A 19139-nucleotide genomic window follows, 5' to 3' on the forward strand; every position below is an offset into this window, starting at 1 on the left:
AAATACCGTTCGTGTAGCCACTTCTTAATAACAACATGAAGTGGCTTGCTTAAATGTTGTTCACATTTTTGAGATACTTTGCATGGTCATTTGAAGTAGACTGAAGAAATTTCAGGTCTAAAAGTCTGAAATGCCTTTGGCCCATTTACGAGTTTGTGCAATGCACCATGGACAATGATCAGCCTAGCCATTACCCCACAGGATAGCTTTGATGTGCTCTACTTCTGCATCAACAAGCCTGCAGGATGAGCAAATGGCTCAGGCCCTATTTGCAAGACTGCTGATAAAGCCGATTTTATACTGTGATAACTATACGAATCCCACTGTGTATATTGACCGGTGAATGTAGGCTTGCAGTAGACATTAACCATCGAGTAAATAGAGCGAGTTGAACTATTCCATCTCCAAAGTGAATTTTGGCAGAGGATGTATTAAGATGTTGTAATGAGATCCTTATGCATGGCTGCAGATTCAAAGATTGCAAAGGTATCAGCTACATATCAGAAATGTGCTCAAGGTAGGAGGTAGGTACTCAGTCCATTAAAAACACATTTCTTGTGGAAATCAAAAAAATATTAGAAAGAGCTGGGCCTGGAGGGGCTCGCCTGGCTACACTATCTATTTGGGCGTATATGATATCATTAAAACTGAACTCGACTGAGTGAGTTTCTAAGGTTATTAGTTCAGGGAACGCAGGTTCAGAAAATGGAGCCACATCTGTTTTATACTGTTACATAGAGACACAGCACAAGTGTCTAAGGCTTTTCTCAGTGGCACATTTGAAAGTTAGCTCATAATGTCAAACTAGCATATGAATGTTGCTATCAATATGTAGGTCATGAAAATATTTTCAATTAAAAAATTGCTGGGAGATTATGCTAGAATTGTATAAAACCCTAGTGAGGCAAAGCTACAGTATGGCCTACAGTTCTGCTCACTGTATTACATGAAAGATGTTATCGTACCAGAGAGGAACTGAATGAAGATGTTACCAGGACTGGAGAATTTCAGCAATGAGGAAAGATAGGATATACTGGGATTGTTTTCAGTGGAACAGAGGAGGCAGCAGGGAGATTTAATTGAAGCATACAAAATTAAGATGGATAGAGGGACAAAGCAAAAACAAACACAAAAGGACAATGAACAGCATTGACAGTTTTTCCACTTACAATGGCAAAACTATGCGATTGCAACAGACTTAATTATAAAGCCAGAATCAATAACAGTAGCCACACTCCTAACACTGCCAGTGAGTGACTGCTACAAATTATAAACCAAATCCACCTAACTTGCACATCTTTGGAGACTAAGGGGCAAATTTAATATGGCCAATGCACACAACCTGTAAATCTTTGGGCAATACGGGACAATTTTAGCATGGCCTGCCCACTTAAACTGTACATCTTTGGACACTAAGGGGCAAATTCAGCACAGTCAAATCTCCCAACCTGACAGAATATTGGGTTACAGGGATAGGGCCTGGGTGGGATTGTTATGCAGGCTCGATGGGCCGAATGGCCTCCTTCTGCATTGTATGGATTCTACATTCTGTAAATCTAATTGATGAACAAAGAAAACAGATGGCAGAGATTATGAAAGCCTTGAATGAATGCCTGGGGTCCCAAGTCAATGTTATGTATGAGTGCTAAGCCTTCAATGCTAATGCACAAGAAACCATTGAACAGTACATGAGGGACAGTAGCGCTGTTTGCGGAAACATGAGAATTTAGACAGCTAAAGATGTTCTGATTATAGATAGATTAGTCTTAGGCATGCGAGAACCCTCAGTGGGAGCAAGTCTACTGAAAGATGGGAACGTGATGGTAAAGAAAGTAATGGATGTGCATTGAAATGTTGATATTGTCAAGCATCAGCCAGAGCACATGCATGGCTTCTCCAAAAATAGAGCAGAAACATTGGCCCCACTGACTCTTCTTGGGACGGGAGGAACACAGATGTTGCGGGATTGCTCCAACTCTTCTTAAAGTTTAGTTACTAGTTCAGCTTCCTGGAGGAGTTGCTGCTTTTCATGCCTTGACCCTCCACCACACAAAATTACTTCACAAGCCCAGTAATGGCAAGTCATCAGCTTCTGGAACAAATTCAGATGTGATTTGGGCCTCTGTGCTGGTACTATTGAATTGACTCTACACATTGAAGTTGTTCTTAACATGATTGTTCAGTCCATTGATTGCTTAATGGGCACTATAATTGAAATTTGGCTGCAGAATAGCTCACACTCAGGGACAGGCTCTTTCCTGCTGTGCACCTATTCCAGTTATATCTCTGTTACATGAGGTTGAATGGATGGCACTGTGGCACGGTGTTAGCACTGCTGCCTTATAGTGCCAGGAACCCGGGTTCGATTCCGGCTTGGGTCACTGTCTGTGTGGAGTCTGCACATTCTCCCCGTGTCTGCTTGGTTTTCCTCTGGGTGCTCCGGTTTTCTTCCACAGATTGAAAAGACATGCTGGTTAGGTGCATTGGCCAAGCTGAATTCTCCCTCCGTGTACCTGAACAGGAGCCTGAGAGTGGCGACTAGCAGGTTTTCACAGTAACTTCATTGCAGTATTAATGTAAGCCTACTTGTGACACTAATAAATAAACTTAAAACTTGAATGTTTAGGCCCCAATGGCATTGGGCACAGCGATGGGGTTGGGTGGAATCTTGCACCAGTGGCTCCATCCCACCCTCAGGCCATTTTCTTGGCGATGGGATGGGGAGGACAGCAGGGCTACTCACCCTGAAGCATATAGTTAATTGAGGCACTTAAATGCCTTTAAAAGTCGCCATAAATGGTGTGCAACAGCATGGCTTCATGGAGGTGGCCTCCTGGTGACAGCCTAGGGGTCATTGGCCCAAACAGATTTAGAAGCCCTCTGTGCTTGCCTGGTTTGAGAAACAGCTACCAGCCAATGGGGGCTCCCACTACACTGGTGACCTGGCTGCAAACAGCTGCAGAGAGGGCATGTTGCCTTTCTTCTTTCAGGCATTCATGTTGTTCCTTTTATAAATCCTGTTCTTACGTTGACTTACTTAAGGGGTGGCACAGTAGCACAGTGGTTAGCACTGCTGCCTCTCAGTGCCAGGGACACGGGCTCAATTCCGGCCTCGGGTCACTGTCCGTGTGGAGTTTGTACATTCTCCCCGTGTCTGCGTGGGTTTCCTCCGGGTGCTCCGGTTTCTTCCCACAGTCCAAAGATGGGTGGGTTAGGTTGATTGGCCATGCGAAATTGAGCCTAGTGTCAGGGGATTAGCAAGGTAAATATGTGGGGTCACAGGGATAGGGCTTGTGGAATTGTGGTCATTGCAGACTCGATGGGCCGAATGGCCACCTTCTACACTGTAGGCATTCTATGATTACCATGGTCTTCATTTCCCATGCTGAAAATCAGCACGGCATCTGCCAGCTGTATCCACTCATCCAACAGATTCCGGCACTGCTCTCTCCCACCACATTCACAAGTGTTGGCTTTTCCTAAGGTAACATATATGGACAGCTGCTGCCACGTGGAAGCAGTATTGAAATATAAGAACCAGACCAGCTTTAACTGGTTAATTAGAACTTTCTAAATTGTCTTGGGTAGTGGTAGTGTCGTTGTAGCAAAACAAACATAGAGTACACATAAAATGGAGGCTTGTTACATTTCAAATGCTTACAATTATTCCAACTATCCTTTTGGCCAATAAATGATAACTTTCTGCAAAAAAACAAACCGGATGAAAAAGATAGAATTTGCACGGGTCATGATCTCAGGATGTCCCAAAAAGCTTCACCGGGAAATTAAGTACTACACTTCTGAAATACTGTCACTGCTAAATCGGAAGAAACATGACAACACATGTTTCATGACAACACAGCAATGAGGCAAATGACCAGATAATCTGTTTTAGTGACAGTGATTCAGAGATGAATGTTGGCTGGAACATTATTCTTCTTTGAACGATGTCAAGGTATCTTTTACATCCTTTCGAAAGGGCAGACAAAGTGGCAATTTAACATCTTACCCTGAAATCTGCACCACTTCACCTGAAAAGCAGATATCTCAGTGGTAGCATTCTCTCTATTGAGGCAGACGGTCGGTTTTATTGAGGACGGAATTTCTCTTGCCCTGAACATTTTTTCCAAAATAAACCACGGGCGGAATTTTCCAGCCGTTCACGTCGGTGCTATTTTCTGGTCCCGATGCAGTGAATGGAGATTTGGCTAAGTGCCAAATTCTCCATCCTCGCTTGGAGCAGCAAGAGGGCATGAACGACCGGAGAATTCCAGCCCATGTTTTGTATGCTGTTAGTTAAACGGTTTTACAATCACTTTGTTTCCGTATTCATGGGGATAATCACATAATGGTGTGGTGCAAGGAATGTCAATCTCAGCCTCACTTCACTGCTGAAATTAGATTTATCCTAGCTTTTATATGAGACGGAAATACTAAATTTAGCTCAAACTCCGATTAGTAGCCACACAGAGGAGAAGATCACAACCTTGTGAAGCAAATTTCAGCAGAACGAGTGCATTCCTATTAAATTTGAATCAGATAAAATTGTTCTTTAAAAAATGTACCTTTTAAAATATCCTGTTTAACGCATTAAATGCTTTTTCCTTTGTAGATGTTCAACTATCTGGTGCAAAAGCAGAAGAAAATATACTGGACAATGGGGACAATTTCTTACTGTGTCTATGATCTCACCAACATTGATACATGGGGTGACCAAAAATCGGTTCTGGACATCATAACAACAAGTAGGAATAGTGAGGTAATCATAAGAATGAACCTGCCTGTACTTTGCTGTAATTGTCCATTAAGCTATACATTTCCATGGGATAGCTCTACACATGTTATGACTTTAACATGTGCAAATATACATTTACGTTTTCACCTTGCTGGTAATGGCTCCCCACTTGAATTCCACAGTCAGTAACTCAGTTAATGACAGCAGTCAGAAGTGAGGCCACAAACTCTCTAAGTTTGGTTAATTTCTTAATAACCTTGACTTCCAGTCATGAAGCTAAATACAGTGTAACATTTTGTGCATCAAGTGTTAATTCTGAGCAATTCACTGCTTTTTCAAGCGGAAGTTATAAGAGTGAAAAATCACTGTTGAGAGCTGTGAAAGGTAGTTAAAATTAACAATAATATCAAAAGCACACCTGTCTTTCACAATGCTCACCAATAAAACTAATTGTAAACAAAAATAAAATAATTTTAGATATCCTATGGATCACTGTATAATATGGTGTATGTGGCAGCGGATTTCAAGACTCCATAGAATCATAGAATCCTACAGTGCAGAAGGAGGCCATTTGGCCCATCTGCACTGACCACAATCCTACTGAGGCCCTATCCCCATAACCCTATGCATTTACCCAGCTAATCCCTCTGACACTAAGGGGCAATTTAGCATGGCCGATCTACCTAACCCGCACATCTTTAGACTGTGGGAGAAAACCAGAGCATCCGGAGGAAACCCATGCAATCACGGGGAGAATGTGCAAACTCCACACAGACAGTGACCCAAGCCAGGAATCGAACCCAGGTCCCTGGCGCTGTGAGGCAGCAGTGCTAACCACTGTGCCACCTCTTTGCTAGAAAATTATCAAAGTATTTACATTTTTAAAACTGGCTCATTCACGCCTGTGCTTGGGTTTGGAAGTTTTCTGTTATGGGGGTGGTGGGGGGGAGAGTCAAGATTTGTCTGTGCAAGGGTCAGATGTCCACAATATGCTAAAGGAAAGGCCAAAAGGTCATCGCTGTTATAACTGCAGATCCAGTTGTGATTTTCAGATCGATGTCCCATTGTTTCATTTTCGAAATATTTCACTCTTTCCACATGACTTTGGAGTGCAAGACGCTTGTTGTAAACAGGTTTTCCTAAGGTCTGGTATTCCAAACTGGTAATGGTGGAAAATGTGATCTTTGATGTCACTTCATCGGAAGGGTGGCTGAAAAATAAGGAAGAAAACACTGATGGAGAATTGAACAGATGTTAATTGATGTTGTTTTTATAGGTCCGCAAACTTGTTGATGCTAAACCAGTGAAGGAGCTCTTACATCAAAAGTGGAATTCTTTTGGATACAAGTATTTCCTGATCTGGATGTTCTCCTATATTATGTACATTATTATATTCACCGTTTCTAGCCTTTATCGGCCCTTGAAGCCAATTCCGCCTGGGTTATCTGACAACCTAACCATTAGGACACAGAAGACTTTGGCAGTAAGTATAAGCATTTCCTAATATTGACATCCTCCAGTTATATGTTATCATCTCAAGGCTTTTGAAATCAATTCCTTCTCAGCTCTCTAATAACTTCACCTTTATCAAACAATAAAATTTGCTGCTAAGATAATGCAATAATATAGATTGCAATTAATCATCTCCAACAATCGTCAGTGTTTGTGCTGGATGATTTAAAATGAAAAGGTGTGGTTGGGGAGGAGATAATCAGATGCTGGGAGGTTGTTTCCCTTTGTCGGAGAGTCTAGGACCAAGGAGCATTAAGAGTAAGGGGTTGCCCATTTAAGACAGAGACGAGGAGGACTTCTTTTCCTCTCAGAGGGTAGTGAATCTGTGGAATTCATTCATAGAAATCATAGAATCCCTACAGTACAGAAGTAGGCCATTCGATCCATCGAGTCTGCACCGACCACAATCCCATAATCTGATTCCTCTAACCCCTCATATTTACCCTGCTAATCTCTTAACACTAGAGTCAATTTAGCATGGCCAATCAACCTAACCCACCCATTTTTGGACTGTGGGAGGAAACCAGAGCACCCGGAGGAAACCCATACAGCGGGAAAACATGCAAACCCCACACAGACAGTGACCCGAGGCCGGAATTGAACCCGAGTCGCTGGCACTATGAGGCAGCAGTGCTAACCACTGTGCCACCATGCTGCCCCATTTCCGCAGAGAGCTTGAGAGATTGGGTTATTACATGTGATCAAGGCTGAGATAGACAGATTTTTGATCAGTGGGGGATTCAAAGGTTATGTGGATAAGTCAGGAATGTGGAGTTAAGGATTATCATATCAGAGCAGACATGGCCTCATTGAATGGCAGGGTAAACTCGACGGGCTGAATGGCCTACCTCTGCTCCTAGATGTCCCTGTACAGGCTGCAAATAATTTTGCCCCTTTAAGTTAACAAAAATGCGGTCCTGTGCAATAACTTTAAAGGGAATGTTCATTTAAATAAATCATCCACGCTTTGAAAATAAATTAGAGGATATATTGATCAATTCTCAGGTGTATAAAGTATGTTCATTGATGAAGTGTCCCATAGCAAATCCTCATCAAAACACATCACAGAATCCTATAAACTTCTAGGATATATTCTAACTGACAAATTGGTCGGATTTTCCTTTCCCATAGTTTCCATGAGATAACTGTAAAATCCAGTTTTGTAAGGCTGCTGACCATTTTGATGGATCAGTTTTATTTGATTTCCCTTCACCTGCCTTTATCTGTCCCAAATAAAGTAGGGAAGAGCAACAGGTATTTGTATAGGGAGGACGGCCAGCCCCACTCCATCCTGATCTACATTGCCCTCCATCCAACTGGGTAGGTAATACCAAGAGATATCCTTGCATTGTCCCACTCTATACAATGGTAAGTTAGGTCGGTAGTTAACCATTAGCCCACTAATCCAGCAGTGGCTGCAATCACTGCTGGGGCAGGACTAGAACGTCCACTAGACCCCACTTTGGAGAAGGTGGATCAGTCCATTTGTGGATCTCTCCTCTCTCTGCTCAACTTCACCAGTTCATGGAGACGTGCTCTCATACCTTAAAAAGAGACAAGTGTACCAATGGAAACTCACCCGCTGCAAAAAGAACAGAAAATCCACCCAGAGCTGCTCCCAAAACAGCCACGTTGGGCTTGTCCCCAGCTTCCTGGCCCATTGTCATTGGTTCCGCAGCCCTGGCAAAATCCAGCCCACTGTTTTCAAAATGAAATAATTAAATATCTTTCCAAAACAATATTGCCAGTACACAGCAGAACGAATCGACATTCCCAATGGAAAGGCTTGTCCAATACAGCATTATTCCTGAACATCAGCCCAGTTTCCTACAGGCAAGAAATTGGGAATATCAGAGTCACTATTCTGGGCATTGAAGGGGACCTTAGATTTTCAAAATGGCATCCGTGGGGCTCACTGATCATAGAATCCTTACAGTATAGAAGGAGGCCATTCAGCCCATCGAGTCTGTACCAACCATATCCCACCCAGGCCCTAATCCCATAATCCTCATTCACCCTGATAATTTCCCGACACTTGGGTCAGTTTAGCATGGCCAATCAACCTAACCCGCACATCTTTGGACTGTGGGAGGAAACAAGAGCACCCGGAGGAAATCCACGCAAACACGGGGAGAATGTGCAAACTCCACACAGACAGTGACCTGAGGCCAGAATTGAACCTGCGTCCCTGATGCTGTGAAGCAACAGTGCTATCCACTATGCCTAGAATCATAGAAACTGTATAGTGCTGAAAGAGGCCGCTTGGCCCATTGTGTCTGTGCCGGCTGAAAAACGAGCCACCCAGCCTAATCCCACATTGCAGCATTTTGTCCATAGCCTTGCACTGGAGCTGCATATCCAGACCCCTGTTAAATGAGGTGAGGGTTTCTGCCTCTACTACCCTTTCAGGCAGTGAATTCCAGGCCCCTCACAATTTTTTATACCTCAATCAAATCCCTCCCTCAGCCTCCTCTGTTCCAAGGAGAACGACCCCAGCCGATCCAATCTTTCCTCACAGCTGCAAATTTCCAGTCCTGGCAAGATCCTTTGTAACTCTCTTTTGTACCCTATCTAATGCAAATACATCCTTTCTGTAATGAGGTGACTAGAACTGCGCACAGTGCTCAAGATATGTTCTAACTAATGTTTTACATAGTTGCTGCATAACCTCCATGTTTTTATATTCTATACCTTGACTAATAAATGAAAGGATTTCAGGTGAAATATTGCGCCGGTGGGATTTTCCACTCCTGTCAAAATCAATGGACTTTGAATGGCTCACCATATTTTCCAGCCCCACCCCTTCCCGAAAACAGGCAGCACGGTAGCATTGCTGCTTCACAGCGCCAGAGACCCGATTCCTGGCTTGGGTCACTGTCTGTGTGGAGTTTGCACGTTCGCCCCGTGTCTGTGTGGGTTTCCTCCGGGTGCTCCGGTTTCCTCCCACTGTCCAAAGATGTACAGGTTAGGTGGATTGGCCATGCTAAATTGTCCCTTAGTGTCAGGGGAACTAGCTAGGATAAATGCATGGGGTTATGGGGATAGGGCCTGGGTGGGATTGTGGTTGGTACAGACTCAATGGGCCGAATGGCCTCCTTCTGCACTGTAGGGATTCTATGATTCTATATTGATGAGCCATAAAAATCCACCCTCTATATGTCTACCTAACAAATTTTCAACATGTCCTGGTACCTTCAGGGATCTTTGGACATTCACTCAAAGGTCCCTTGGTTTCTTTATACCTGTTACGTATCCTCCCACGTATTGTGCAATCCTTTGCCCAAATGCATCATTTGTACTTCTTTGGGTTGAACTCCATTTGCTACTTTTCTGTCCACCTAACCAGCTATCGGTATCAACCGGCAGTCAACAGCAATCCTCCTTGCTATCTACTGTGCAGCCAGTCTTGGTGTCATCTGCAAACTTCTTGATCAGTCCCTTTCATTATGCCCAAATCATTAATGTATACCATAAAAAGCAGAGGACCTAGTACTGAGCCCTGCAGAACCCCACTGGTAACAGCCTTCCAATTACAAAAGCACCCATAAACCTTTCCAGTCCCATAACCACCCTTTGTTTCCTACCACTGAACCGATTTTGTATCCAGCTTTCTGTACTCCCCTGGATCCCATGGGATTTTATTTTTTTAACCAGTTTTCCACATGGGACCTTGTCAACAGCCTTACTTAAAATCCACGTACACAACATCAACCGTGCTACCCTCATTAATCCTCCTTGTTATCTCCTCAAAAATTTCAATCAAATTAGTCAGACATGACCTTCCCTTAACAAATCCATGGTAACTGTCCTTGATTAATCCTTGCCTTTCTAAGTGATTGTCTGTGTGGAGTTTGCACATTCTCCCCGTGTCTGCATGGGTTTCCTCCGGGTGCTCTGCTTTCTTTCCACATTCCAAAGATGTGTGAGTTAGGTTGATTGGCCATGCTAAATTGCCCCTTAGTGTCAGGGGACCAGCAGGGTCATTACGTGGGATAATGGGGATAGGGCCTGATGGTGCAGGTTCGATGGACCGAATGACCTCCTTCTACACTGTCGGGATTTTATGATTCTATGATTCCAATGATTTATCCACTTTCAAGGATGCTTATCGCCTTAATACTTCCTCTCTCCCGACGTTAATCCCACTCCTCATTAACTACAACATTGACCCCTCTTTTGTGAACACAAAAGTATTATTAAGAGCGTTCAGAATGTGGTTCAATGGGCTGATAATCAGCTCGGTAATCCTTTCACCACTTCCCCGCTATCCCCCAAAGGATAGTGTGTGGGCATCCAAAATGGAAAACTGGTTCACGAGTGAGATAGACACAGAGGACTCCAGTATTTCCTAGACCTTCTGGTGGTCACCCGTTCCCTCTCTTCCTGCAGACTCTTAACCTGTGGTGTGACTACTTCCTTCAATATGCTATCCACATAACTCTGTCTCGTGATGCACCACAGTGACTCCAGCCAACGCTCAATTTCTGAAACCCAGAGTTCAAGGGTTTGCAGCTGGCACCTCTTGCCCATGTATTTATCTAGATCACACGAAGTGTCCATGACTTCCCACATACCACAGGGCAAGCATGCCATATGGCTAATCTGCCCTGCCATATCTTATGCTTACTTTTCAATTATTTACTATAAATTGGAGACTAGAAAATAAAGTAAACTTGCTGACCTATATCTTGTTCCAACAACTGGAAACTGATTTTTAAAAGAAGTATAATCTATTTTGATTTGTGCACCAAATTCTCCCATGATCCAAATTCCTAATTCTCCACTCTTTATATCTCACTTGGGTGTAGTCTCATGTCTCCTCATTTCCCCCTACTGTCTGTGCAGTTTGAAAGACCAGTTTCTTGTATAGAACATCTGATGAGTCACTGCCTTGCTTAGCTTCCTGCCACAGTAATTAACATCAATTGAACTAACTCCTTGCAGTACATTAACAGATAACTGCCACTACCAGGCAGACCCTTCCTATTGTCCTAACTCCTTTCACTGAAAGGGGTAAACTGTGGGACAATTTGCATCTGATACCATATTTGTGCAGGTGTGTACAGTGATCATGCAAATGAAGGTATTCAGAGCAGGTGGATCATATTTGGTGAAATGTAAATTTTATGTTTAAAGTCGCAAAAGTCCACATGCAAATGTGTAATCATTTTGTGCTGATTTTAATGTTTCTGCACAAACAAATCGGCCCCACGCATGGGGCATTTTCTTAGAATACAACATGAATTGAAGAATGAACCAGAGGTCATACAGAGCAAGAGAAGCTGTTAGAAGAGGGAGGAGAAGGTGGGGGGGGGGGGGGGATCTCAGCAGGAGGACATATTCCCCTAAAATGTTCAGGAAGCAATCTGTAATTTGAAGGTCAAAGGTGAACAGTGGATGCAACATCTGTGCCAGGTTGGTGTGCTTCCTGCATTGTAATCGGTGCACCCAGATTAACCATACATTGCTATCTCTGCACCTGTTTTTGGTTCCCTTTGCAGGAGATCAAACTTCTAGTTTTACGAATAAACACAATACAGGGCCAATAGCTTTTCTGTACCTTTGTTTGTGATAAATGCATTATGTTTGCGTTAACAGTCATCTCTGTATTACATACTTAATTTAGGAATCCTATCAAACAAAGGAAGATTACCTGCGACTTGTGGGTGAACTGATAACCATCATTGGAGCACTGGTGATACTCATCAGTGAGGTAAGTCTCAAATCATTGTCCTGTAAAGCTCGAAGCTGAATGATGCACTTCCAGTTTACATATGGAGAGAGGAGCATCAGTGCTAGAAATTCTTTAACTACTCAGCCTTGCCAGCTGTTTGTGAAGAGAAATCTGGAAAAGGCAGAGCAGTAGCATTTTCCCCACAATAATTAATTATCCAGTCTTGGATACCAAGGTTGCTATCCAAGAATGAAAATGATGCCATTTACAGAAGAGCTAATGGAGCTGAAGGTTGCCATGATCCATAAGCTCTGCTGGGCGGCATTCTCCAAAAAGTTGTTACTTCAAAAGTTTGAGAGAACACCATTTAATTTGTCTATAAGGTAAGATATAAAGCATTAGTGAAGAAGTAATCTTGGAATTCCAGTGCCTTGTGCAATAGCATGGTAGTAGGTTCGTTCACAGTTGTGAATCCTTTCATGAAAATTTCCAGAATCAATCTACAATAAAGCTTGTTAACAGTTGTTAATGTGGATATTGACATAACTGATTCTGGGAATCCAGTTTCAAAGCCAGAACTTACACAGTCAAGCTTCAGAGTTACTGGGGTGCATTGCACATAATCATTGATGTTCCTACACCAAAATATACAGACTGGAATTTTACTGCCGTGGCGGGGCAGGCGAGGTTTGCAGAACGGAATTCTCCTTCCTCATCCGAGCGAGGTTGTAAAATTCCGCACAGAGACTTTTATTTCTTGCTGTCCCAAAAGTAAAACTTTCAGAGGCTATGCTCCACAAAAGAAGTAAAGGTAAAGTCGCCATAGTCCCAGATGACCATAGGCTGTTCTCCACTTTAAGGGGAAGAGCTGACTGGTGGTGATTTAACCGATGAATCACCATACATCAGGTGAGAGGCAAGGCTGAGAAGGCGGGCCTTCATGAATACCCTCAGCCGGTACAGGAATTGAACCCGGGCTGTTGCTGACACTTGACACCACTAACCAGCCATCTAGCCAACTGAGCTAACTGACTCCCAAAAGAAGTCAATAATGAAAATGATATCTGAGTTTTTCGATAGATTTATAAAAAGTTAAATCTATCCACTTTGGAAGGGAAAAAACATGCTACAGTCCATCTTTACCACTGGTGCCATAGGGCCAGTGGATGTGGAAGCCAACAACTGTGCAGCATCTTTCTAGGCTGCATTGAAGACATTTGTAATATTAGCCAATTCACTTAACTTGGGCATCTTGAAGTAAGCATCATATATATTGTTACTCGACCATGTTGTTTCGTTCACTTCCCTATGGACAAGTGATGATATGGCAGGGAAGTCTGATTTTATAAAGTGGCAAGATTCCCAAGGTCCGAGGAATCATCACTTACACATATTTTTATGATCCTTGCTATCTTGCAGATCAATAGTTAAAGATCCAATTCTCTGTTCATCTCATTTTTGACCAATAGCACCACCTCACCACAAAAGTCAACATTTACCTTCCTGGGTGCAACCATGATTCTTTTATCTTAAGGCTGACCACCATCCTAGCATTCTTTGACTTACAAAATCAGGCCCTTGAAACACTCCTTCAAGATCAAGCTTACCATCTACAATGGTGGCTGATGGCAACTTTGCATTCTGTCAAGCGATCAGCGGAGTGCTGTTATAATGAAACCCATTCATCTGCAGTCATTATAGCAGACACAGACAGGAAGATCCATGGAGTACTGAGAATGACTGTATATGATTCATTAATCTGTGAAAAATGCCCCAAAAAATGAAAATGATATTTGAGTTTTCTTGGATTCAAAAAAGGTTAAAACTATTCAAGTTAGATGAAGTAAACAAATGGTGCATGGGAAATGATCTAGTTTCTTTACACAATAAGTATTAGGGGCGGCACGGTGGCAGACAGCGCCAGGGATCTGAGTCCAAATCCTGGCTTGGGTTACTGTCTGTGTGGAGTTTGCACGTTCTCCCCATGTCTGCGTGGGTTACCTCCAAGTGCTCCAGTTTCCTCCCACAGTCCAAAGATTAGGTTAGGTGGATTGGCCATGTTAAAATTGCCCCTTAGTGTCAGGAGGACCAGCTAGGGTAAATGCATGGGGTTATGGGGTAGGACCTCGGTGAGATTGTGGCTGGTGCAGACTCGATGGGCCAAATGGCCTCCTTCTGCACTGTAGGAGTCTATGAAGATGGAATCAAGAACCCATGAAGCAAACTCATTTTAGCAGGAGCTACTCCCCTTCATTTAGTTACCTATAGATGGGATTTGATGGTCTCAATTTTCAATATTTATCTTCATTTCTAGATCCCTTATCTGTACAGGATTGGTCCAAGAAATTATTTAGGGAATACATCAATAGGAGGGCCTTTCCCATTGCTCTTGTAAGTATAATCTACTGCTCCTGTCATTTGTTTTCCTAAATGGATCATTCTGGACAGTATATTGCAATCTAATTAGAGAAGATGAATAATTAACACATTGGTAAAATTGATTAGATAATGATGTATTATTCAATGCTGCATTTATAATTTACAAAGATTAGGTTCTCAGTGATGCTGGAATAGATTTTTCTTTAGTATTGTTAATTAAGTTGTCGGTATGTTAAGTGTGGAATCTACTTCCTGCACACTTATGGCCTTTATCTTCCACTTAGCCACAATTCAGAGTCTCTGCTTGTCCACAAGGATGTGAACCAGGCAACGAAATAGCAGGGACAATATGTTTAACATTATTTCACATTGCAGGATTGGGATGTTAAATCGGTTGTCCTGCAACTAACTCCCTTTGGAGATAGCTTCCTTCTACTGTTCACAGCAATACTAGTGTCAGGGATACAGATGCACTTCTGTTATCTAGCATTGATAAGCTACAGATGCCAGAAAATACATTGTTTGCCATACTCTCACCACATACATCTCATTATCATAAGTGGCCCATGTTTGGATGAACATGTATGTTTGGTGCCACTTCTCTGCAGGGAATGCAAAAGTGGAAGCAGTTCCAGTAAAGGTGTGCCAGTGAAATGATGTGGCTTGAGCGGAAAATCGAAACAGCCATCTTGCTGATGGGAGGAAGAAAGGGAGATACATTCAAACAAAAAGCTAATGAGGGCCAATTGATAAAATTTAGTTATTTTCTTCCATTATATCATTCAGCTACAATATTTAAAAACAAAATGGGGGTGATTTTAACTTTCATAACCAGGTGGGCAGGAATGAATTGGTCACCAAGTATAGACCACGCCCAAGTCAATGGATAGAAAAATCTGATGGGATGCATGTCTAGCAGTTGATCTGCTCCTGACAGTTTACTACACTAATATGGAGATAATACATTATATTCATAGGGAACTGTATTAAAGTGTGCATCCAGTTGTTGTATAATTCATCAATATCACAATAGGAAGAAGAGAAAGCTCACATTCTGTAGCACCTCTTCTAACCTCAGGACATTCCAAAGCATTTCACAAACAATCAAATACTCCTGATGTGTCTGCTTTGAAGTAATATAGGGAGATGGCTACTTCAGCAGGACAATTGCAGGTAATTCCACCGGAATTATCGTGCCGGAATAGATGTGGGTGAAAGAAAAATGGTTATAGGACCCACAATGCAGAAGTCCCTGCTCCCCTTTCAGCTCTGCATATTTTAGTCTGCATGGGAAAGGGAACAGCTGTGTTTTGCAGAGGCCAGAGAGAAGTTGGAAGAGCCAATACCTGCAGTGGAAACAGTTTTCAGAACTCATTTCCATTATTTCCATCACTGCAGTGAAGGACTTTGGAGTCATGTTCTTAGTAAGGAGTTCTGAATACTGTTGGAGGGCAGTTTCAAGTTGGAGAAGCTTTACACAAAGTTATCCCAAACTGTTAATTTGTTACAATCACCTAGACATCACTTCTCAAAGTGCTGGCCTTACATCCAGGGTGGGGAAGAGGGAGGGAATAGTCCCGCATTATCTCGGGTGCTGCAATGATACCTTGCAGAAAAGTGGGCACCAGGAAGTCATAGAACTGTAGAATCCCTAAAGAGGCTGTTCGGCTCATCATGTCTGCACTGACTCACCGAAGAAGCATCCAACCCAGGCCCTCCCCTCCACCCTATCTCCGTAGCCCCGCACATTTACCATGGCTAATTCACCTAACCTTCACATCTTTGGACACTAAAGTGCAATTTAGCACGGCCAATCCACCTAACCTGCACATCTTTGGATTGTGGGAGGAAACCAAGCACCTGGAGGAAACCCACGCAAACACATCCATCGAAAATAGCTAGTTTATTCACTTCCACACAGGTTTGACTTTTATACATCGTGTGCTTTCTATGTTTTCCTCCTGTTCCAGGGTCTGTTACTCTCTTTTGATTGCTGTGGCAGTTATCATGAGAATCCTTGGTAATGTTGAAGAAGCAGTTCCAATCTCCTTGGCGCTGATCATCGGGTGGTGCAACACCATCTATTTTGCGAGAGGTTTTAAAATGCTTGGACAGTTTTCCATTATGATTCAAAAGGTAGGATGACTATTTGAAATGATTTAATAATGGTGAAAACAGTTTAGAACACATTAAAAATAGTTATATTGTCTCTGGCTACCAACAAATTGATTTTCCACTGATGGGTCACCCTGAACATTTCACTTCCATCGTATTTTCAATTAATTCCCTCTCCCATCAGAGCCATTATTATCAAACTCAGATACGTTGCTACACACCCAGGGAATTTTGGCACTATTTTCTTGTTTTCTCAATTAACACTGATGGTTTGGGGAGTTTAAGCAGTAACTATAATTTCAATAAGATTTAAAGAACAATAAGTTGCATTTATAATATCATCTTTAATATAGAAACATGTTCTAAAGTAGGTCAGCAAGCACAGTGGTAGTGAGTGAATGGTACCTGGTGTGGGTTGGGATGCACTTTTAGATGGGCTGAAGTTTCAGGAGGGCGGGACACCAGCCAGGGAGTATTGGAATAGTTGAAACAGAAATGATGAAGTATGGATGGAGCTTTCAACAGTCGATCATCTGTGGCAAGGCAAAAGCTTGACAAATGTTTCGGAAGAGGAGGTAGGCAGACTTTGTGATGGGAAGGTTTTGGATTGAACTTGGGTTTAAACCAGATGTTGAGTGTGATCAATGACTTCAACCTAAGACCATGGCCAGCAGAGGCTGGAATTGGGAGCTTGCGAACAGAGATTGTGAGGGTAGCCAAAGTCAATGGCTTTAATGATCTCAAAGAACAAAGAAAAGAACAGCACAGGAACAGGCCCTTCGGCCCCCAAGCCTGCGCCGATCATGATGCCCTAACTAAACTAAAAAAAAACCTTCTGCCCTTACTCAGTCTGGATCCCTCTACTCTCTCCCTATTCATGTACCCATCCAGATGCCTCTTAAATGTTGCTAATGTGCCTGCTTCCACCACCTCCTCTGGCAGCGCATTCCAGGCACTGACCACTCCCTGCGTGAAAGATTTCCCTGCACATCTCCCCTAAATTTTGCCCCCATCACCTTGAACCTGTGCCCCTTTATAATTGACACTTTCACCCTTGGAAAAACTTCTGACTATCTACCCTGTCTATGCCTTTCATAATTTTGTAGACCTCTATCAGGTCTCCCCTCAGCCTCCATCTTTCCAGTGAAAACAATCCCAGTTTATTCAACCTCTCCTCATAACAAACACCCTTGAGATCAGGCAACATCCTGGTGAACCTTCTTTGCACTCACTCCAAAGTTTCCATGTCCTTCTGATAATGTGGTGACCAGAACTGCAGGTAATACTCCAAATGTGGCCTAACGAAGGTTTTATATAACTACAATATGATTTCCTAACTCTTGTACTTAATGCCCTGGCTGATGAAGGCAAGCATGCCATATGCTTTCTTAATTACCCTGGCCATCTGTTTTGCAGCTTTTAGGGAACTGTGGACCTGCATGCCCAGATCGCTCTGTATGTTAATGTTCCTAAGGGTTCTGCCATTCACAGTATAATTCACACCTAAATTTGATCCTCCAAATGCATCACCTCGTGTTTGTCCGGATTAAACTCCATCTGCAATTTCTATGCCCAAGCCTCTAATCTATCTATATCCTATTGTATCCTCTGACAATCTCTGGCACTATCAGCAACTCCACCAATCTTTGTGTCATCTGCAAACTTTCTAATCACAGTAAGAAGTTTAACAACACCAGGTTAAAGTCCAACAGGTTTATTTGGTAGCAAAAGCCACACAAGCTTTCGAGGCTCTGAGCCCCTTCTTCAGGTGAGTGGGAATTCTGTTCACAAACAGAACTTATAAGACACAGACTCAATTTACATGAATAATGGTTGGAATGCGAATACTTACAACTAATCCAGTCTTTAAGAAACAAAACAATGGGAGTGGAGAGAGCATCAAGACAGGCTAAAAAGATGTGTATTGTCTCCAGACAAGACAGCCAGTGAAACTCTGCAGGTCCACGCAACTGTGGGAGTTACAAATAGTGTGACATAAATTCTGATTTCTTTCTAATCAGACAATCTGATTTCTTTCTAATCAGACAACCCACATTTTCCTTCAGATCATTTATATATACTACACACAACAAAGGTCCCAGCACTGATCCCTGCGGAACACCACTAGCTACAGATCTCCATTCTGAAAAACACCCTTCAACCACTATTCTCTGTCTTCTATAACCAAGGCATTTCTGTATCCATCTAGCCAACCCACCGTGAATCCCATGTGATTTTAGTGTTTGTACAAGTCTGCCATGTGGGACCTTGTCAAATGCCTTACTGAAGTCCCTGGGAGTTATTCTCCCAGCCTGCTACGTTGTTTCCCGTTGGGTGTCCAGGTCTCTGTGGTTAGGATTTTGAGCGCCATCAGTTCCACACCGGAAATCAGCGCGGAGCTGATTTCAATAATTAAATCCTCATTTGAATATAATTAGCAGGCCAAGGATTAAATTTTACAGCCTGCAAGCATTCCCCCTCCACCCCCCCCCCCCCCCCCCCCACCTCCCTCTGCCAGGAGTGGTTCACTCCAGCGGGGTTTACTATTGCTCCCCAAGAAGGGGGAACAGGCGGCCCAATCTCCTGGAGGGAACAGAGGCCATGGAGTTATCCCCAAGATGTCGGGGTAAGGGGGGTGCCCCCAGGGCAGTGCTAGCCTGGCAGTACCAGCCTGACCCCCTGCCCAAGGAGCAAACTGACAATGCCCAAGTGGCACCTTGGCAC

At 43.0% G+C, this 19139-nt stretch overlaps 1 protein-coding gene across 1 annotated transcript in view; it reads left to right on the plus strand.

Annotated features, from left to right (window-relative positions):
- LOC144483718 (transient receptor potential cation channel subfamily V member 6-like) overlaps positions 1-19139 on the plus strand; it is a 50050-nt gene that overhangs the window by 23303 nt on the left and 7608 nt on the right. The window contains exons 7-11 of the mRNA XM_078202261.1: positions 4613-4759; positions 6012-6218; positions 11874-11960; positions 14236-14312; positions 16271-16436. Coding sequence (XP_078058387.1) covers positions 4613-4759; positions 6012-6218; positions 11874-11960; positions 14236-14312; positions 16271-16436 — 684 coding nt within the window. The remainder of the gene's footprint in view (positions 1-4612; positions 4760-6011; positions 6219-11873; positions 11961-14235; positions 14313-16270; positions 16437-19139) is intronic.

This window comes from Mustelus asterias, chromosome 3 (assembly GCF_964213995.1).
Source record: "Mustelus asterias chromosome 3, sMusAst1.hap1.1, whole genome shotgun sequence".
NCBI classification, from domain to species: Eukaryota; Metazoa; Chordata; class Chondrichthyes; order Carcharhiniformes; family Triakidae; genus Mustelus; species Mustelus asterias.